Source organism: Gopherus evgoodei, chromosome 5 (assembly GCF_007399415.2).
Source record: "Gopherus evgoodei ecotype Sinaloan lineage chromosome 5, rGopEvg1_v1.p, whole genome shotgun sequence".
NCBI lineage: Eukaryota > Metazoa > Chordata > Testudines > Testudinidae > Gopherus > Gopherus evgoodei.
In genome coordinates this window covers 130,155,975-130,178,463 of record NC_044326.1, presented here as the reverse complement: position 1 = coordinate 130,178,463, position 22,489 = coordinate 130,155,975, and the positions used below count along the sequence as shown (strand labels likewise).

General features: G+C 40.1%; 1 protein-coding gene across 2 annotated transcripts in view; it reads left to right on the top strand.

The window, feature by feature from the left end:
- The first annotated feature begins 1,492 nt into the window (after positions 1 to 1,492).
- The window catches only part of MRPL1 (mitochondrial ribosomal protein L1), a 32,063-nt gene continuing 11,066 nt past the window's right edge, over positions 1,493 to 22,489 (top strand). For both annotated transcript variants that reach the window (XR_004000717.1, XM_030565126.1), the window contains exons 1-7: positions 1,493 to 1,553; positions 2,153 to 2,261; positions 6,101 to 6,356; positions 7,393 to 7,476; positions 10,511 to 10,582; positions 11,523 to 11,634; positions 13,372 to 13,472. Coding sequence is in view for 1 of the 2 variants with exons in the window: in XM_030565126.1 (XP_030420986.1) it covers positions 1,520 to 1,553; positions 2,153 to 2,261; positions 6,101 to 6,356; positions 7,393 to 7,476; positions 10,511 to 10,582; positions 11,523 to 11,634; positions 13,372 to 13,472 (768 nt within the window). In the remaining variant the exon portion in view is untranslated. The remainder of the gene's footprint in view (positions 1,554 to 2,152; positions 2,262 to 6,100; positions 6,357 to 7,392; positions 7,477 to 10,510; positions 10,583 to 11,522; positions 11,635 to 13,371; positions 13,473 to 22,489) is intronic.

Genomic DNA, 22,489 nt, shown 5'->3' with positions numbered 1-22,489 from the left:
AGCAAAAATAAGGATAGATAAACACATATTCCCAAGGAATTTATTGAATCTTTAAGGCCAGTGAATCTCCTTCACATACTGTAAATTGCTGGGTTGCACAATATAAATACAAATTTCATTGGAAAGTCTGAGAAGTACTCTTATCTTATGAGTGACTAATGATATTTGTGCATGAGTTTCCATTAGTATAAAAGAAATTATTTAAAATGTGCAAACTGAGACCCTAACTCTGAGCTCCATGCACACAGAACTAATTGAACAATTGGGGCCTAGTATGCTCATCATCTGTGTAACTTTCATTTTAAAATCAAACTACTGCTATTAGCCAGAGCAAGGGACAAGGAATTCTACTCTACTGTGAAGAATTAGGCTGTATTTGTAATACAAAATAGTCCACTAGAAAAGCAATTTTTAAATGTAACCTTTAAAACGGTTTCAGCCAATGCAACTATTCCAAGAGGGTGCATAGAATATAATTGCCTCATTTGTGTTATACCTTTTATTGTGTTTAAGCTGCAAGGTACAGCTCAGGACCAGAACACATCTCCTTAATGTGGTTATTATTTATATTAAAATTAGTATCTAAATGTCCCAAGCGGGGACGTAGCACGGATCTATCCTTACAAGCAAGAGCAGTGTCAGATCAGCTATGATGAAAAAGTGTGAAGCCTGAGATTCTCCTTGGGTTTGACTCATCCCCTCTGCTCATGGCTGAGTTTCTCTATCCAGATAATTATCTGATCCTATGGGGGTGGTAGCTGACAAACATTAATATACTTGTCTTCACGCCAGTCCAAGAAGTATTAGCTCCAGTTTACAGCTGAGAAACCAAGGCACAGAGAGATTAACTGGTGCAGGGTCTTGTTCACACACAGGACTTCTGGGGCCTCACCCTTGATTTCCAGGGTCCCAATCCAGTGCTGTAATCACGGGACCAGCCCTTCTCTCCAAAGTAGACACTTGTGCAATCCCAATACTTTTATCAATCAGAAAAACAACACAATCCCAATATGAAGCAAGGCCCCGGGGCCAAGGCTACTACCCTCTCCATGACCCTGACCGTCTGGGGCAGGCCACCTCTCTAGCCCTGCTCTCGAGCCAGCAGACCTGGCACCCACAGTTACATGCCCGGCCCAGCCCTTGCACAAGCATGAGCAAGAGACTGGGGGCGGGGGGAGCACACAGGTCACCAGGCACAGGAGGTTACAGGGGGTCAGCAACAATGTGTATAATGAGGGTGCTGAGCGCCACTGAACCAAACCTGGGGGCTGGGGCTGGGGGCAGCTCCCTCTTCCCCCAGGTACCAGGGGCTCTTGGCTCCCATTGACCGTCCTGCAATCCTGTGCGGCAGACCCGGCTTCCACGTGCCCCACCCACAGGGGGCGGGGGCTGCTCTCTCCCGCCCCAGCGGAGGGGAAAGGGTGTGACACCGCGAACCGCTCCACCCCCGGAACCTTGCTCCTCGGCTCCGTGCGGCAGCTGGGTTCGCTTTGAGTGTGACACGGCCCGGCTCGGCGACATGGCGGCGCCCGGCAGGTGCTGCTTGCGGAGACGTGAGTGCGGGGGGGGGGGGGGCGGCCTGGAACTGAGCCCGGGGGCCGCTGAGCGGGGAGCCCCCGCTCCTCCCTCGGGGTAACAGGGGTGGGGGCGCCGGGCCTGCTCCCGCGGGCGGAGCCGGCCCAGTCCGGGATCGCTGGGAGCCGTGGGGCCGCCCCGCTCCCGCTCTGTTCGCCTGGGCCTCCGGTCTGGCTGCCACCCGCTGCGGAGGCTCGGCGGGGCGGGGCGGGCCACGGCCCTGGAACGAGTGTCTCATGTGGGGCCGGAGAACGGCTGGCGAGTCTGTTCCCTGCAGCGGGGCAGCCAGTCTGCTGCCCCCGGCGGGCCGGCGAAGGCAGAGCGGGGATCTCCGCAGAAGGCGTGGAGAGACTCAAAAGGGCTTTTAATAGGAATCCTAAACTAAGGACTCCCCCCCACCCCCGTGAGGCACAGCTGACAGGCCTTGCTCCAAGGGTTTGTTATGAACGGAGATCTGCAAAAATAGCTTCACAAATCGCCTCAAAAGATATCTTAAAGGAAAAAAAACCACCTTTTTGTGTTAACTGATTAGAGTAGCAATATTACGAATTTCATTTTTTTTTGTATTTTTAAACAGTTCTGGCTCAGTTTCCCAGCCATATTTTTCCCAGGATTGATCAACGTACCTCAGTAGTTCCCTGCTCTGGAAACATACCACTATCCATTAGACCCTATGCTGCTGCAAAGTGAGTGTTTACTATATTTCTAGCAGGCTGTGTCTGTAATCATGGGTTACACAAATGGCTTTTAAAATTCAGAAGAATTAATAATATCTTGAATATTGATATAAGTGGCACTGTTGCACATATCACTAGTGCAATTTATGTTACTTCCCTTTCTAATGGAGTATTGGAGGCCCTTCTGGAAGTGACCACCTTTTGGTTAAACACTATTACTGAAGAAAGATAACTGCTTTGCCATAGTCACAGTATTTATTTTTTTAATTCATTTTCCTATATACTTGCTTATGAACAGTAAAATAAATACAAATGTTACAGAACAAAATAGACTAGTAAAAATTAGTCAGTCCTACCAGGTGAGACTGTTATCAAATGGACTACTAAAGGGAGAATATCAGCATGAAAGCTAGTTGGTTTATAAAAATTAGTAATTTTAAGTGGTGCATATGCTCCTGCTTCTCCTGCCAGTTGGTGTGGTTTTACAATCACATTTTCCTCTTAAAAAATCTGTTGGGTGAAAGATGTACATAGTTTTCTTCCTCTCATCTTATGTAGACAGTACAATAAAACTTACTATGCACAAAATATTGTCAAATGCTCCTAATTTCTGTCTGTTATAGTAATGTGAAGTGTTGCTTGAAAAAGTAGGCGAAGTATAGTGTAATGGAAGTATGACTTTAAATTGACAACATACTTTTAATGCTCATCCTTCTATATCTATTTCTTCCTTTATGTCCTCTTCACCCTCCCATTCTCATTAGCCTTGAAAACTAGATAATGTCATGAAGGCACTTGGGGTCTTCCTGCAGAGAGCTGTTTGCAGGATTGGAACATAAGATGATGAGCAACATTTGAATAGACTCAGGAAGGGAAGACCATGAAATATATACAACACTTGTATGAATAGCTGTATAGCTTTGTAATTGCATATATATATATAATCCTTTCAGTTGCCTCTTAGCTTAGCTATTAAACTTTGGCTGACTTTTGTTGTTGTAGATTTCAGTATTACTATTGTTTTTATGTGAAAGGTGCTTATATACAATGGTGATGGGTCACAGGATAAAATCTTAAGATAAAAATATGGTTCTGGTGGTAGTGGGTCTGAAGAGAGGGTATATAAATTATTTTAGTGTATTATATGTCAGACATCCACAGAGTAGTCCATTATTTTTATTTTTTCACAGTCTTAGGTACATATGTGTACAGCATCTTCTACAAGAGCTTGGTATTATGTTGTGTTTAAATAGCAGTATGTGATCACCTGATTGGAGACTGTACCATACCACATCACACATGCATGAAGGAGTGGAGTTGCAAATATTAGCTTAACTTTTGTGTTTTGACATAACTGTGCAACATTAATTTAGATCTTTAACACAGTCAAATGAAATGCAGAGTATCAGGTGCAAAAGACCTTGAGAATATTTATTCCCAAATACTTAGTTCCTGATTTTTCCAGAGCTATTGAGCAGCCAAAGCTCCCATTGACTTTGACAGGAATTGTACTTACACAGCACCTTTAAAAATCAGGACCTTAACTTTTAAAGATAGCAAAGAATTGCTTAAGAGTAAACTGCTCTTTTTCCTGTTATGAGAGAATTCTGAATTCTGTTATGATCATGTGACAATCCTTGAGAACCCTACTTTCTCTGTCCTTTGTGATAACCAAAGTCTCACGTAAAAATAGACCGATTTCCTTCCTTAATAAAAACAAAATTTAAAATTCAATAGATTATAGCGAAGCGGTTCCCAAACTAGGGAGCGCAGCTTGTTCAGGGTAAGCCCCTAGTGGGCCAGGCCAGTTTGTTTATCTGCCGCCAGGTTCGGCCAATCGCAGGTCCCAGTGTCCGCAGTTCGCCACTCCAGGCCAATGGTGGTGGCGGGAAGTGGCAGCCAGCACGTTCCTTGGCCTGCGCCACTTCCTGCAGCTCCCATTGGCCGAGAATGGCTAACCGTAGCCACAGAGAGCTGCAATCAGCCGAATTTGCTGACATGTCAGGTAAACAAACCGGCCCGGCCCGCCAGGGGTTTACGCTGAACAAGCCATGCCCCTAGTTTGGGAACCACTGATATAGAACCTAAGAGGTGTTAGGACTCCCCAAAATGGGATTCTTAAAAGTAGAGAAAACTTAAGGAAGTTGCAGAGAGCTGTGAGGAGGAGGGTGGACAGGGCTGATCATTTATGACCCGCATTGGGTAAAACAGCTTTATTTGATCTGCCTGAGTAGCCAGTCTTAAATGGCTTCTACTGTACTAGTTGTAATGGGTTACAATATTTTTCCCATATACACAGGATATGGGCTTGTTCAGTATGGCACTGAATTAATTCCTTCTTACAGGAAATTAATGGAAACTGGCAAAGATGGCAAAGCACATTCACATTGTTTTCTTTCGGATAGTCTTAAAACGTCGGGGGGAACTAAATCCTACAGATCTGTGCGTAAATAGGATTGCCAGGATAATGTCCCACTTGCCTTTTTTGAGAAGAAAATCATACTGCTTTTGGAAGTGTTTATTTGAATTTCTAAAAATGGAACTAGTCCTTTTTGTAATACACCTCTACCCCGATATAACGCTGTCCTTGGGAGCCAAAAAATCTTACTGCATTATAGGTGAAACCGCGTTATATCGAACTTGCTTTGATCTGCTGGAGTGCGCAGCCCCGCTCCCCCGGAGCACTGCTTTATCGCGTTATATCTGAATTCGTGTTATATCAGGCCATGTTATATCGGGGTAGGAATTTCAATTTGTTTTTTCCATTAAATACAAATTAAGTGGTAACAATGGAATGCAACTTGTGCACTAACGTTGGCAGATCAGTGGTGAAGCCAACACAGTTATCTAAACTAACTTTTGAGCCAAAGCCGGGATATTTTGCTCTAATATTTATCTAGGGCAGGGGTAGGCAACCAATGGTACATGTGCCAAAGGTGGCATACGAGCTGATTTTCTGTGGCACTCAGACTGCCCGGGTCCTGGCCACCAGCCCGGGGGGCTCTGCATTTTAATTTAATTTTAAATGAAGCTTCTTAAACATTTTAAAAACCTTATTTACTTTACATACAACAATAGTTTAGTCACATATTATAGACATATAGAAAGAGACCTTCTAAAAACATTAAAATGTATTACTGGCACTCGAAACCTTAAATTAGAGTGAATAAATGAAGACTTGGCACACCACTTCTGAAAGGTTGCCGACTCCTGATCTAGGGAGTCCGTCATTATCAGAGCACAAATTCAGATTCCAAAGTCGTTGGTGCTCTTTCACTAAACTGATTGCACAAAAACAGATTTTAAAGCTTCTGATTTCTGAGAGGATATTCAGGATTGTTGCCATGAAGAAGTGGGAGCTACATCCCACAGGAAACTTGAAGCTAGGAAGAAAATAGCATTGTAATGTTTAATTCTTTATGAATTTTTACTGGGTTACTGAGGCAGATTGGTTTAGAGGGATTATGATGATTTATTTAATAGACGCTATGTTCTGATTATTTAAATCTTCATTAAGATGACTAGCAAAGTCCATCTGTGACCATACTCATAGTCGGTCACTAGGCATTCTAACATCTCTTGCTTCATAACCTTTGAGGTTCAGTTTCATTAATAGCCTTTTGGTTCTGATTTGTCTTTACTCTTCCTCTATGTTTACAGTAAATGGGTGGGCGGAGCAGGTGGGAAGTCAAGCGCAGCTTTGATGGATTGACATTTCGTGAGTTGACTTGGCCACACAAGACATTGCTTTTTATTGAGATGCAGTTTCAACCAAACTCTTTTGTATTCAAGTACATACTAAGCATTAAGGTTAATGGTCTTATATTTATCATTTTGATTTGCAAAAGAACTGCAAAAAAAGGTTCAAAGGATGCCAAGCAGAAAACTTCAGATGCAGAGCCAGCAAAAAAAAAGAACACTTACAGACGAAAGTTAGCAAGCAAGCCAGTGGATGATGTGTATTTAACATGGTTGTATGAAAGGCCAGTCTATGATGCAGAGGTGGCTGTGGACATGCTGAAGAAGTTTCAGCAGTTGGACTTCACTTACCCAAAACAACATGTGTATGCTAACATCACTCTGGATATGATGCTGGAGAAGAAGGTATGTTGACAGTACCTACGGATTTGCAGTTGTGATATTTTAAGAAACCACCTTTATTAATTGTAAGGGAAAGAAATACAGTATAGTGAAGTCTTTCCTGTCATCTTCTCTGGCTCAGTCTCCAAACTTCTTTCACGTTTTGTGACATGTTTATGCCAGGTATCAGTGGTCTTTCCTAGATGACGCTGTGCTTTGGCAGAACTGTACATGGTATCCTTCAAATTCAGGACTTAAGATGTTGTTTCCTCCAGTTATCAACAATTTCTGTTCTTCTAATGTTTTAAAGACTGCTGTATAGTTAAAGTCCTATTCCAAGACCCAACCTATTTTGATAATGATTATCTGTGTTCATATAGTCCCTTTAGAAGATTTGTATAGTTTAAAAGTTGGTGTCTGGTCATGTTAAAATCCAGTATATTCTCTCTCTCTCACTCTTTCCTCCCCCTTGCTAGTGCTGTTCACATTGTGCTGTACTGAACAGCAATCCACATCTAATCTCCTACTGTTCCTGGGTGCACTTCTTACAGGAATGAGAGTAGAGACAATAATTTTCTTTCCTCTTTCCCCTCCTGTTTTTATTTCACTTTCTTCTGCCCTTGGTGAATGTTGTCACTTCTCTCTTGGCAGCACGACAAGAATAGCAGCGTGTATGGGAATGGCATAGCGCTTTCCTTGTTTTGAGGGAGTAATAAATTGAACTAGAGGGACAAAAATACAGAAGTGTGTAAAGTGTCAATTTGTTCTATTCTCATATTTCAAGTAATGCATTTTAGGCTATCTAGTTGTCAAGTCAACAGTTTACCTAACGTACCAATAATAATCTGTAGGTAGAGCTGTTCTTCTTTATTTGTAATTTCAGTAGTTCATAGTCAACTTACAACACAAATGTTAGTACATAGTGGACCAGCTCCACACAAGTGGAAAAAATATACAAAAAAAGCTTTTGTATAAACCAAGTTCCAGTTAGGCTTTAGATGTCCTACAGTAAGATAGTTTTAAATTTGCACCAACCACTTGTTTTTTTTTATATCATTAGAAAAAAGTGGATCAGTTTGTCGGCACCATTCTTCTACCTTATCCTTTTGCAAGTGAAATCAATAAAGTTGTGGTATTCACAGAGGTGAGTAAATATGTTATGTAAAAGTCCTGCATTTCAGATATTTTATGTATACAACAAAAGTTTAGTACATGGTTCATTTTGTATATGTGTAGGACAGTTCTTAAACGTTTTTTTTTTGCGAACCACTTGAAAATTACTGAGGGTCTCGGTGGACCACTTAATGATCTTTCCAAATGTTGTTTGTACCGTTAGCTAAATATTGTAAAGCACTTTGGATAGAAGTGCTATTAAAAAAAATCCCTTGATAATAAATACTTTTTTGCTCTACAAATAAAAGCCCACAGTTCATATTTTACTATCAGTAGTCTTTACCTTTCTGGTGTGATGGATGTGCCCTCTCTCACCTGTCACGGCAGCTACAGAGCTGAGGCTGGGAAGGAGGGGGGTCTCTCTGTCGCTCCCCCACTGTGGTAGCCCCTGAGCTGGGGCTGGAAAGGAGGCGAGTCTTTTCCCCCACCACAGAGCTGAGGCTGGGAAGGAGGGCCATCTCTCCCCGGGAACTGCAGCCCTGGACCTGGGCTCTGCTTGCTTAGCAATTTAATACATTTATTCCTACTTTTTTGGGTTCTCCTGTCTTGTGTTAGCAGAATATTCTAGTATGGTAAATTTAAGAGGAATTGAGTACCAAGGCTGAAGCAACTCATAATGGAGTTCTTGTAACCTAATGTGGGCTAAAGGAAGTGTCCTTTCACTTGTTAGAATCCATTGCTGTTTTTCTCATTTTCCCCATTTGTCCATAATTATTTTTCACCTTTATTTGTTTAAACTTCAATATATAATATAAAGTTTGTGCCTCTGTATTTGGTTTGTCTTAATACCAAATGCTCAATCTTTTAGTTGCCCTCCTTAAACTTTTTCTCCTTTCATTCAAGACTGCCAAATGCCTGACTTATGTACATAATAGAAAACTAATATTTTGGAATAAGTCTTGTATAGAACTTTTGCTGATACATTTCATTTAAAGTACTTAAATGCTTATGAAAGGTCCTGCATTAACAGCTCTATATACCACAAATCTTCACCTACCCACAGAATAGGTACAGCGCAAGCATTGGCAGAACCTATACTGCAGTCTAATAGCAGCCATTTTTTCAGGCACAAGATGAACTATAACAAAAATAGACCAACATTTAAGCAAAATAAATATTTTGTATTGGGCCCTGGAGCTTGTTAGTGTAATTGTAGAAAATCATCAAAGGGAGCAAATTTCATCAAATGTGAGAGCGGGTTTCTTTGCTGCTTTTACAGATCCAGACTGACACGGCTACCACTTCTGGAGACTTGAGCTGTGGAGAGGCTTCCAGCTGACTTTAATAGTTTTAAAAGGGTATAAAGTGAAAAGCAGTCTCCCAAACAACGATATCACAGACCATTTAGGGTTGCAAGGATAACGATTACCCAGAAGATAGCAGGAAACCACTGCAGAAACTTGAGTCCAAGTGTTCTATATTCAAGCCACCACTCAGACAAGCAACAGCATTCTACCCACAAGCTCCACCTAGTGTAGATTGCAAAGGTAGCCCTAAGCAGAATGCAGTAGAGTAATCTAATATCAAGTGAGAGAGACATGAATCATGGTTGTATTGCCTGTATTGGAAAAGAATACCTGCAATTTCCTCGCTATCTATCGATAATGAAAGGCACTAGGGGCCAGCTTACCAACTGAGAATTCAGGGGCAGTAAGGATTCCAGTAGGACCTCCAGTAGCCATTTTAGTAAAAGGTGGGCATAGTGTGCATCTGTCTTAGGAGGTTCTGGATATTCATGCTGCCATTTTCTGACTCTGTCTTCTAACAAAAGCTTCCACTTGTCATCCAGTTTGCTTTCATCGAGGTCCCTGCCTAAGTCATATTACTCGGAAAGAAGTGATTTTGTAAAATCAGAATTAAATGGAAGATGTAGAATGGAAAAGCAGCAAGAATCCTGTGGCACCTTATAGACTAACAGACGTTTTGGAGCATGAGCTTTCGTGGGTGAATACCCACTTCATCAGACGCATGGTCATGCTCCAAAACGTCTGTTAGTCTATAAGGTGCCACAGGATTCTTTGCTGCTTTTACAGATCCAGACTGACACGGCTACCCCTCTGATGTAGAATGGAGTATCCCCAGCAGACTGATGATACTGCAGCTCTGAAACTTCTCTCTCTCATTGTACAATTTGCACAGTGGATAAGAGTGAGACAGAATGCAACTCATTGTGACCTTTCATATGTGAGCATCTGGGGAGGACAAGTAGTTTCCTCAGAATCTACCCACCAGGACCCCTCTGAAAAGAAAGTGTGAAGCTGTGTAATTTCTTTTTTTATAAAAACTAAACATGATTTTATAATAGCTCATGTAAGCAAGCCATTAATATCTCATCAATGGTATTAAAAGCTGTTGACAGATCACTAGATGATATTGATGGTTTCTGTTCAGTGCTGAGATCTGAAAGGAAACTAATTGGATCACGTGTACAGAATGAATAATTTCCAAACATCGTTTCAAGTAAAGGGCTCTTCAGTATTTGTTTAATGGTAGCTTGTTCACCTCAGGGAAGTGATTAACAATCATCTTCACTAGTGCACTAAAACTTCCTCCACTTTTTCTTTAAGGAATAAGACTCCATCCAGCAGATGGCTGCTTGCTTCATCCTGATCATGGGAGAAAGAAAGCAAGAAACTGAGTGAAAACTACTCAGCATAAATTAACATTTCCTGTCTCATTGTAACACTGTTCTCTAGATTTGGTGAGATCATGGCAAAGATTTTGTTGCCACTCCTTACTGGGACCTGATTAAAATTTGTGCATTAGAGAGAGAGCTTCCACTAAAGATCCCCAGAGTCACCTATCTCTAAACTTCACTAGTTTTACAAAGTTGTTCTCGTCTGATAGTTTCATGTTTAACTCACAAGTGAATTGGCTTTTCATTCAATGCATATGGCTGTGCTGGCAAAATCATTCTACTGTTGGTGACATTGAAGTAATAACAGAATGATTGCTAGTACATATGTTATATCTGGGCTATCTTTTTTTTCTTTGTTTTTTTACAGAAAGCAGAAGAAATTAAAATAGCAAAAGAAAATGGAGCTGCTTTTGCAGGAGGGACTGAATTAATCCAAATGGTATTTTCTTTTATATTAGTGTAAATTGCATTTTTCACTTTACAAAAACTCTGTCAAGGCTGGGAAGCTTTACCCTTGTAAGTTTCTGTGGTCTAAACTGAGAGGTGAGACAAAGGATGGTGTTAAGCTCATTCTAGTTTACTGACATGTAAGTAGATGTAACACATGCTCTGATAAGGAAGGAGAATGGGGTTGTAAGGAGAAAAGTAAGCAATGTGAATATGTTATAAGATGTAAGATAAAACAGGTTTGCCCTCCTTTACCTTAGTCGTCTTTTGGTCACTTTAAAGGAGTTGTTTTCAAGCTTTCATTTGCGGATCCCTAAATAATTTCAAATGGAGATGCATAGTCCGCAGATCCCCAGCCCCAGGGATCTGTGGACCACAGGTTGAAAACCACTGTTCTGTGGTAATAGCAATATTTTGCAGACCCCTTAGACATTGTCTGCAGACTCCAGGTTGAAAACCACTGTTTTAAAAGAAGCTTGCTGTGGTGTGTTTTTTTTTTTTCTTTAGCCTTTTCTGGCAATGAAAATAAAGCCTATTTTATTTTTTACAATTTAAAAAAATTATTTATGGAATGTAATTTTCCATTGCTCTCTAAAGCTTACAAACCAGTATAATTAGGTCTTAGTTTTACATTCTCTTGTGGTTGGCTTTAAGAGTGTGATCTTTCTAAGAACTACAAAGTTGGTTCCAAGAACTCTTTAGACTTTGTCTTCCCTAGTACAGAACCTAGCACTCTTTGACACTGCATTGGTCATATTGCCAAATGTTTAAAATCTGATGGCCGAGAAACACGAGACAGAAGGCTTTTTCTTTCTTGAGGGTTTTTTTTTTTTTAATTCTGAGCATTTTATCTCAAAAATAAATATTACTTATACTTACCTCTCTGTATATTGCAAACTTTCACATTATTATTCTGGCTTTTTTAATTTCAGATTTTGGATGATGAAATCAATGCAGATTTTTACATAGCCGTTCCTGAAATAATAGCAAAACTGCTACCTTTAAAAAACAAACTAAGAAAAAAATTTCCAAAGACTAACAGAAGTAAGGCATTTTCATTAAATATTATTTTATTAAATACTTAATTACATTAATGTATTAATATTAAATAATAAGCCCTTTAGCAGGAGTTTTCTCGTGAAACAATTTAATCAGCCTGTTAATTTAGGAAATGAAGCTGTGTAAAATGTATATCTGGAATGAAGTCTTTTACTGACTGGTGAGAGGATCTTTACCGAGTTTGATTGTGATTTGAGACCAATATGATCTTTGAAAAATCTGGTCCTCTGAGCCAGTTCTTCAGTTTAAATGAACTTGAGTTTAGAGTCGAGCCCTATTTGTGTAAACTTATGGGAACTATTCATATGCAAGAAACCACTTGTAGTGAGAGATCTACATAGAGAAATACATGCAAAGTCACATACTTTGAAACTTACATGTTGCAAAGAACTGAAATATGCTTATAATAAACTGCTTATAGCAAAGTTCTGTGGGGGAAAATGATTTCACTAAAACAGTGAAAAATGTGCGTAAATTTTGTGTAATCACTTGCACCACAACTTACCAGTTATTTGTATGTTTTGCCCACTTTTTAACCACATTTGAATGGCATCTGTCTTTAACCTATTTCTCTTTCACAATTATTTTCTTCATATGTATGTCTTGTTTCTTCATGATGCTGTAAATATTCCCTCTCTTGGTATCGGATCTCCCACAACAACAAATATCATTCTTTATAATATCTTTCTCTGTTTTTTGACCTTCCTTTGTTTCCAAATGATCTTAATTTGTTACTTCTAGCATGATGCAAACTAAAATCCTGCTGCTGTTCAAGCATTCGTTTTTTTTTTTTTGCTAACATTGTTACGCACTGAGAGTTTCAATCAAGAACTTTTCCTCATCTTTAGTGTTTTCTTCCCTCCACAACTGTCTGCACAATGTATTTACAAGCAGGCAGATGACATTTGTGCTCTTTAAACATTTGGAACAAAGGACTACCCTGTCAAAAATGTAACAGACCTCTACAGATGTGCATTAGCACACAGGAGAAAGCCTATATTGTGGCCTTAAGAGATTATTCAGTTTCTAGCTTAGCAACACCTGATTTCTCCTACAGCCAGCAAAAAAACATGGGTAAAATAGAGTTTACATTTCAAACAAGCACATGACATTATAAGCCAAATAGGCCCTTGAAGCTCAGCGGTTTTTTCTCTTGTTGTTACTGATGGGAATGGATGTATCTATCTTGGCTGGATTGAGTCAGCACATTGTATAAATTGTCTAATATTGTCGCTTACTAACTATATTTTGATCATCTTGTATTTTAAACATATGCAGTTTTGTTTTGTTTGTTTTTTTTCTGTTTAATTTCAGTTTAGAAATATATTTTCCAAACCAGATCTCTAACTGGTGTAATAAGGCTGTGTTGCAGGAGACTTCATTTTTATAAAGCTCTACTACAGGTTTTTCATCTTAAATTATCTTAATATATTTCTGGCAGATAAACTGCATCCTGTTATAGAAATATTCATGTGCAGTAATTACTGATTAAAAGTACATAGGCTCCTAAAACAACTCAGTCTAACCTAGGGATGTAAAGGTATAGAATAGAGGTCCATTGGGGGCCCTGACCCTGTCCTCAGCATCTTGCAGGTGTGTCAAGGAGGACAATGGTTTCTTGTCTTGATTATCTTTAGAGGGAACGTTTCTAACTCTTTCATGTTGGTTGCACTAGATGTATGGACGCTGATACTTTCTTCCACTTTTTGTTTTTTGAATTAGATTCCCTGGGCCGTGACATTCCAAAAATGCTGGAACTCTTTAAAGTGGGCCATGAGTATATGGTAGAAAAGGAGAATCTTATTGAGACGAGAATAGCAACGGTATGCTCGACGAAGAATCCTTTAGCAAATAACTCATGTTCTTCCCTTTATTACTCAGCGCAGTAGTTAATAATTTACTGAAAGATACACAGTGTGCCCTTGGTAACCTGTATGTTTTGTAGCTTTTTAGGAATGTGGTTCACTAACCAGTTAACTCAATACATTGTGCTGTTGAAAGATTTAAGTTAGAGCCGTTTCTGTAAATCATTAAACCTCTGCTAATATAAGAGTTTTCCTATTTAAAAAATTAGGAAAGCAAGCTATGCCTAACACACTGAGAAATGAAAGTTGTCAGAAATAGTCTTGTGATGCATGACAATTTGCCACCATCTTGTAATGGACAGAAATGCTAAATGAAAGCATGGGATAAAACTCAAATACTACTGGGACCTCTATTCCAGACAGATTCTTGGGAGCGGTGTTTAATACTTCACTATCATGCCATTTAAGATTTTGCACTTGAACTTTTTCAGTTCCTCCACAGTAGAAAAAGTTCACAATAATTCATATTTTGACTTTCTGGATCACTGGTCATTTTGCTTTTTCTTAGTTTTAATCTCCAGGGTGTTTTCTGTTGGTGTAAAAATGTTATGCCTGTTTGTATAGGCCAGAGATAGGCAACCTATGGCACGCGTGCCAAAGGCGGCATACAAGCTGATTTTCAGTGGCACTCACACTGCCTGGGTCCTGGCCACTGGTCTGAGGGGCTCTGCATTTTAATTTAATTTTAAATGAAGCTTCTTAAACATTTAAAAAACCTTATTTACTTTATATACAACAATAATTTAGTTGTCTATAATAGACTTATAGAAAGAGACTTTCTAAAAACGTTAAAATGTATTACTGGCATGCAAAACCTTAAATTAGAGTGAATAAATGAAGACTCAGCACACCACTTCTGAAAGGTTACTAACCCCTGGTATAGGCAGATCCAGAAGTACTTGCTGCATATACCTTAATAAGTTGTATAAGCTTTTTATTGCATTTAAAGTCCTATCTGTATGAACACATTTTTAAAAAGTTTGTTAGTTTTGGATAATATCTGCCACATCATGTAGTACATTTGTATATTGAATACTGTGTGTTTTTTAAACCTGATTTCTCATGCTATAATATCTTTATAATGTTTCATTTCCCCCCTCCCTTTTAATGTTGCTTTCCTTATCTCTTTGTCTGCTACCTTTCCTGCTCAGGGTTCTGTACTTGTTTCTCTCCTCAAGACTCTCCCTCTTTCTCCCCCCTTCCCCATTTTTTTTCTTTCTCCTTAGTTGTCTGCCCTGCCTGACTCTGCTTTGCTTTGTGTACCGATGCCAGCAAAATGAAATTTACAATATTCCTAATTCCTGAAGCTTTTTCTGGTAGTGTTTCAAGGATCAAGAATCTTGCAAAGTCTAATTAGAGGGTTCTGCATGTCAGTCAGGATTTGCTCTCCTCTTAATATTTGAAACTGAAGTTCCATGAACATTTTCCTCATGAGACGTATTGCAAGCTTCATAGAAGTTGAAAATTCCCCTTATGTTCAACAGTTTTTCTAAAATCTTAGGTCAGCGGTCAGAACAGTTTACCATATCTTGTACAAAGTATGGGTCAGATTGTGAATTCCTCTGGAGAAGGGGCACAAAGAGGTCAATGACCTGGGAAATGTATTTGTATTGTAGTGGTGCTTAAGAACCCTGATCAGGGCCTCATTGTGCTAGGTACTGTACAAACATACAACACAAAGATGACCCAAGGAACTTACAGTCTAAATACAAGATGAGAGACAACAGGTGGATACAGAAGGTGGACTGGGGAATTCCAGGGGAATAGCGAGATAATTGAAAACTGTGCAGAATTTGGGACTTGAGGAGTTTGTAGGGAACAAAGCCCGCCCCAATGCCTGTGGATCGTTAGGAAAGGGTGAGCTCAGAAATATGGAGATCTCTACACTAATCATTGCTTGTCCTTTCTTCTCTGATGCACATTTGCTGCAGAGCTCCTGTATGAGCCTTGCAGCTATTTCCCCTGAGGCTGCTGAACAGCTGCTGTTGTGGAGATCCAGAAGCAATTAATGAAACTCCAAACCTAAGTAACTCTCACTCAGGCTTTTATGTGGTAGTTCAAATGATCATCAGGAGACTGTGTGATTGGTGTCCAGCCCTCTCCTCTGCCCCTAGCTGTATCCTGAAACCCTACAGAACCTCTTCCATGTGGAGCGCCAGGAGAGGCCCATCAGTTGGATGGTGGGAAAGAGACAGTGCTGTGGAAGTTGCGTATCTCCCTGTAACAGGGTGATAAGATCTAGGACACTGCATAGAAATTCAGGGCTCTTCTGAATTCTCCTAGTGTCTGGTGCTAGAATCTTGCTTAGAGAAGAGTACGTTCTGCTGTCTCTCACTGTGTAACACCGGTCCTTAGTAGAGTAGCACTGAGGTTTTGTCTATGCTTAGGCTTTCTTTTCTTAAAACAGGAACAAGGCATCCTTATACTGGGCTGAGATTGTCCACATATGGAGTTATTCAGGAATAGCTTTCCTGAATAACTCCATGTGAAGACAGCCCTTACATCTGAGACCTGAAAGAAAGAACAGCTCAACCACATGACTGTGGGAGCTTGCTGGCATTTTTACCGCCGTGTCGTGTAGACCTGGTCACTATTAAATAAAGAACTGTTACATTTAAACCTTGTGAGTGATAACATAATTACAACTGCAGTAAAGGGTAAGTCTGCACTGCAGTACTCCCAAGTAACAACAGCACAATACTTCCAGCCCACCTTTCAGCCAAGATGGCCTTTCTCAAAGAGAAAGCATAAAAGACTCTCTCTGCAGTGTTACTATCTTAAATTGTCCATTAATCTGTTCTGACCTATTGTTCGATGTCATACCTCTCTTCCACACAAGTCAGCAGTTGTGATGTTGTCTAGTCTAATAAATGAGATGTTTGAGAGGAGCTAGAGAAGTGATCACAGCTGTGTTCAGTTCACAAAATCTAGAGTGATGGAACCTGAGATGGAGAAATCATGTGTTCTCATTTCCCTCCATCTCCCAAAAGGACCCATTTAGCAACCATAATCCTCCCAGCTGCAGAGGATAGAATAGGACTATATTTGAATGGTTTTAGAACTGTTCTTTAAGATGGATAGGTTGCTGTTGATAATACAAAACATTTCCCTTTCTCCAAAGCTGTGTTTGCTGCTTTCACAAAATTCTCAGCCTTTCTGACCTAGTGAGTGAGACCAGGAATTTAACTCAGGTCTCCTTTCATGTATGCAAGAGAGTTGTCTTGGATAGAGGGGCAGTCTCTGCACAGTATATTTTGCAGAGTTTAATTTCCTTGAAATAGAAAGTTAGAAATGGCCTGTTCCAAAGAATATAGTTATAGCAGCATCATTTTCACTGATGTGATTAAAGAGCTTATAGCTATTTTCATTACAGATTTCTGGTTTCATTGGTTTATAACTAAACAGTAAAAATTTAAATAAAAATGAGTACAAATAAAAAATAAGTGTAAATGACATTAGTTGTAAAAACCAACATATGAAAGGAAATAGAGTTAAGTCTGAAAACCTGAGATCCTTGCTTCCACTTTAAATGCATACTATTTTTTTCCTCCCACAGTAACATGACTTAAGGCCAGAAGTTAGTGCTCTTTTTTCAATCGTAGGTATATTGTTTTATGGACTTGTAAAAACCCAGCTGTTGCATTTTGTCTTGTCTTTGGTAAGACAGAAAATGAACAGACTAAACGATGAATTTTAGTACCTGGTTGAGCTGTTCTTTCTTTCAGGTCTCAGATGTAAGGGCTGTCTTCACATGGAGTTATTCAGGAAAGCTATTCTTGAATAACTCCATATGTGGACAATCTCAGCCCAGTATAAGGATGCCTTGTTCCTGTTTAACTTAGCCATTGCTAAACAGGAACAAGGCACCCTTATTCTGAACCGAGTGTGTCCACACATGGAGTTATTCAGGAACAGCTATTCCTGAATAACTTCATGTGTAGACAAGTCCCGAGTGGGAGAAGTAGTGAGCCTTTTAAAATTATCTAACTTCAATGGGAGTTGAAGGCATTAGCACTTTATAGTATTTGGCCCTTGTATTTTTTATCCTTCAAGGAGTTTTGAACTAGAACTCTTGACAGCATTAATCAGACTGCAGTGTAATTACTCCTATAGAAAAAAGCAGTGATGTCTCTCACAGAAGATGCTAGTGATGCCAAAAGGCTCAGATGTGGGTTAAAATAAAGTAAACAAGTACAGATAGTTGCTCTGAAAGCAGAGTTAAATTATATGATGAAATTAAAATGCCTACAGTCTTGGGAGCATGTTGGAGCAAGGAAGAACCAAAATGAAATGGAAATAAATGTGTTAGAGTATTGAAGCATTGGGATAAAGGCCTTGTGTATTCCAGCAAACATTCTAGTCACAATTCTTAACTGGATGGGAGCAACAGTAGAGACTATAGTGTAGATAGGACTTAGACTAACCCTGTGCTGAGTGGTTAAAAACACTTGAGCCTTGTCCACCTGATTGCTTCTGTCGTTGCTCTCGTGGTGAATTACAGCTACAGAGTGGGCTAGCTTACTAGACAGAGTCTACTAGGATAATTGTTGTTCCATTGGTTGACCAGGCAGCTGGCAGTGGGATGCATATACTTTGTCGAAGGCTACAAAACTACAAATGTCCTTGTGGTACAAAGCAACCGGAGCATGGCTACCCATTGCCTTACATTAATTGTAAAGGGCCAGATTGTCCCCCATTGTGGTGCTCTGTAGATAGATAGATAGGTACGAAACTCACAGTTTCCACCATATTAGTGTCATTAGGTTTGTGGGGAGCATTGTTTAGCCCCAGTGAAATAGGTAGTATATCTGTCCCTTTATTTTTGAGTGACCTGTGAAGGAACAGAAGCTCAGAAATGATTCCCACCTGCCCCTTGACATTTGCATGCCAGTATGGCTTCTGCAGAATCCATGCCCCTCTGTGTTCCTACAGGCTGCTGCTTTGACTCTCCTTTCCCTCCTGTCCTCCAGGGGGGTGGTTCAGATCCTTGAGGAAAATAGAAAATAAGATAGTGCTGATTAAATCTGTGTTCTCGCGCTTGCTGATTCTCCCCCAAACACAAGTTTTCAACCAGTGGCATGACACTGTGAAGAGTGATGAACAGCACCAGAGGGGCTTTCAGCTCAGGGAAAAGAGGGACATGGACATGGTTCCCTTCTCTCCTCCTGCACCCCCATTGTTCCACTCCCATTCCCCCAGTGGCTCTGCAGGATCGGAGTCCCCCTGCACTAGTGGAAGTGAAAGAGCTGTTCCAGTTCCTGCTCTGCTTTATATAATGAGATCTTTGACTTCCAGAAATATGCTCATAAAGGAGTTTATTATGCCGTGCTCCTGAAATGAAAAACAAAATCACATACGAGTAGGTCTCTATAAAGCTTACTATAAAAAAGGTGCAATCAATGTTTCATACCAAGAGGGCATTCAAGGGCACTTTGTCTGTAGATTTTAGCATGCTGAATTGTTTCATGTGTTGAAATTAAAAGAATAAATCTGGTTTCATTTGAGTATAATATAGACCAGAGGTCGGCAACCTTTCAGAAGTGGTGTGCCAAGTCTTCATTTATTCACTGTAATTTAAGGTTTCGTGTGCCAGTTAGTACATTTTAACGTTTTTAGAACATCTCTCTAGAAGTCTATAATATGTAACTAAACTATTGTTGTATGTAAAGTAAATGTTTAAGAAGCTTCATTTAAAATTAAATTAAAATGCAGATCTTATCAGTTTAGTGTGATCCTTTCCCTTGCTTTTCCTTGCTCAGTTTTCCGATGTCAGGCATGTATTTGGATACTTTAAGCTGCACACAGGCTTTTGAGTGATCAGTTGTTAACCTCTCCAAACATTAGGGGAGTTGAGTCCCCAGGCCTTGAATATTCCTGGAGCCCGGGTACCAAGGGCCCATACAACTCTCCATCCCTGCTACAGGCTTCCGATATGACCTTGGGCCAGTCACTCAGCCTGTTTGGGTATGTCTGCGCTGCAATAAACAGGCAGCAGCTGGCTCCGGCTCACGGGGCTGAAAAGAGTGATATAGATGCTCAGGCTCTGAGATCCCAGAAAGTGTCTCGCAGCATCTACATTGCTAATTTTAGCCCTGCAAGCCTGAGTCAGCTGCCCCAGGCTGAGACTTGGTACAGCGAGTTTTTTTTATCACGGTGTGGACGTCTCCTTTGTTCCTTAGTTTTCCCTCTGTGTAATGGAACAAATGCCCTGCCCTGAATGGCTGCCGGGAGGGTAAGTGTCTTAAAAATAGTGAATTCCTCAGCTACTGCAGTGATGGGGGCCAGATAAGCCAGAGAGTCCAGGGCTAGACGGGACCACCAGCTTATTTAGCCTGGTCTCCTACATGTAATAAGTCATCAGCAACTAAAATTAGACCAAGTGTTACAGCCAAAGCTACAGTAGGAAGTTACAAGATTGCACAGTGCGCTGCAAAAAACGGAAAGCCATTTGTAGACGGAACCCCAAACTGGCAGCAGAGTGCCACCGAAAATCAGCTTGCGTGCCACCTTTGGCATGTGTGCCACAGGTTGCTGACCCCTGATATAGACACATCTAGAAGTTATGTATCATAGTGGGATCCTAGTCACTTTCCCACCCCCTAATTAGGGGGGAAATGTTTACAGGGCAAAAATTGCATGGCAGTTTGAACTCCATGAAGGAGTCTCAATATTCACTATGAGCTAGAGGGAAAAAAAACTGAATTTAAACTTTTCCAATAGAGGCAGTATGGATAGATGAGCATTGAACTCATGGAATAAAGAACCATGTTTGTGGGAATTTCTCTTCTATTCCTTACTTACAATGAAATTCTTAGTTGACAAATATTACGCAGACTCTTATGGACTCTCAGCTATGATATTGCATTAGAGGAAACCTATTCAGAGCCCCTTACTGTGCCTCTTCTCTTTAAACCAATTATGAGTAAAAATGATGGCTAAGAAAAAGAGAAATACAGCATGAGCGCTAAGGACCCAAACCTGAGAACCTTACTCAGGCAGAATTCTTGTTAAATTAAACTGGACTTCTGCCTGAGTGAGGGCCTCAGGTAGGGGCCTTAGTGTTTACGCTGCATTTTTTCTTATCCAGCTTTTTTACTCAGACTTTATTTAAAGAGAGCAGCCACTGTAAGGATCTCAGTGTAGGTTCCTTCTGATACAACATGCCAGGCAGTTCAACTAATGTACAGTGATAAATTGGCTGGCTTTCTAGTTTGTCACTGTGAAATAAGCCATAAATAATCAGACTCTGTTTTGGGGGCGGACACTTTCTTTTTTTAATGACTGATTTTTAGTAGCAGCTCTTAAATGTTAGGAAAGTTGGCCTGCTGTTTATGAATAAGATCATTAAAATTCTAATTATTTGAGAACTATCTTTATTTTTTTGAGGCTGAGTGCTTATTTTTCGTAGGGGAAACTGTCATAGAAACACTGAAGGCTGGAAACTGTACTGGCTAAATTGGCACTAATGCATGTTTGTTCTAGACACCTCACTCAGAAAAAAGATAACACACAATAAAATGGAAGGGGAATGGATTTGCTTTGCTGTGTTTGGCTCCCTGGTAGGGATTATTGCGGGAATGTGTCTTACATGCATTGCTCTCTTATATCCAGTTTGCTGCAAAAACAGAAATGATAACTGAGACTGAGAGCCAGGTTTTACCTTCTTGGAAACTCTTGAACATTGTATGAAATTAATTTGACTGAATGCAAGTTGCAACTGCAAAGAAAGAAAAGCTCTCTTCAGTGAGATGGTGCTTTGTACTTGTATTTGCTTTGCATGGGAACTCGGCCGAGTATGATGGGACTATTAAACACTGGAGAGGAGTGGGTAATTTAACTGACTTTGTGAATTAATTATGAAAAATAAGATGAGATAGCTACATCTCAGCGTTTTTGGGCAGGGGGAGCAGAAATCCTCTGGTTGGATTATATCATTTAATTTAGCACCATAGAGGACTGGGCTCTACATATGCATATACCGTATATATTCATTCATTATCCCGTTGGTTTATAAGCCGACCTCCCAAAATGAATAGGTAAAAATAGCAAAAACTGTATGACCCTTTCATAAGCCGACCCTATATTTCAGGAGTTGGCAAACTTTGGCTCCTGGCCATCAGGGTAAGCCTCTGGCGGGTTGGGACGTTTTGTTTACTTGGCGCGTCTGCAGGCATGGATCCCCTCAGCTCCCTGTGGCCGCGGTTCACACTTCCCACAGCTCACATTGGCTGGGAATGGTGAACCGTGGCCACAGGGAGCTGAGGGGCTTCATGCCTGCAGATTTTCCAGGTGAACAAAATGACAGTGTATTAGATATTCAATTCAGTAATTCCATAGCATTTAAAATAATCAAATTTTGGTGTAGACCCGTTTATAAGCCAACCTCTGCTCTTTGACGTGTCACTTTTTTACCAAAAATATTTGGCTTATGAACGAATATATACAGTAGCTTTGTTTTTAGTGAAATGTTCCATTTATTCTTTTTCCTTAACAAGCAACATATTACTGTGTTTCTAAGACCACCCCATATTTACCAACCACATCCTCCACAAACTATATCACAACCTGTAAAATTGTGACATGGGTTAAATAATAGGGTTAGAGGGTTTGGGGTGTTTTTTTTTTAATTTTTCGCTTGTGGAGCACGAGCAAGACAGTTTATAGTAGGTCCTTTGGACAGGAAACCTGAACATGGATATTTACAGGAGGGATGTCAATTTTATTTAATATAACTAAAGACTTTATTAAGGGAGTGTTTCATAAATGAAACAGAATAGCAAATTTCACGCTAGTGCAAGAAATTTCATGGAAATACATACTTTTTGCTACACGTTTTGTCAATCAAAATTCTTGCAAGCATTTAAGTTTGTAAAATAAATTCTAAGTGAAGACCGAATATTTCATGTTAAATTATATAGTATGCACAACCAAACTTTTCCTCTTCAGGAATAATAGGACAACCTATTTGCTAACAA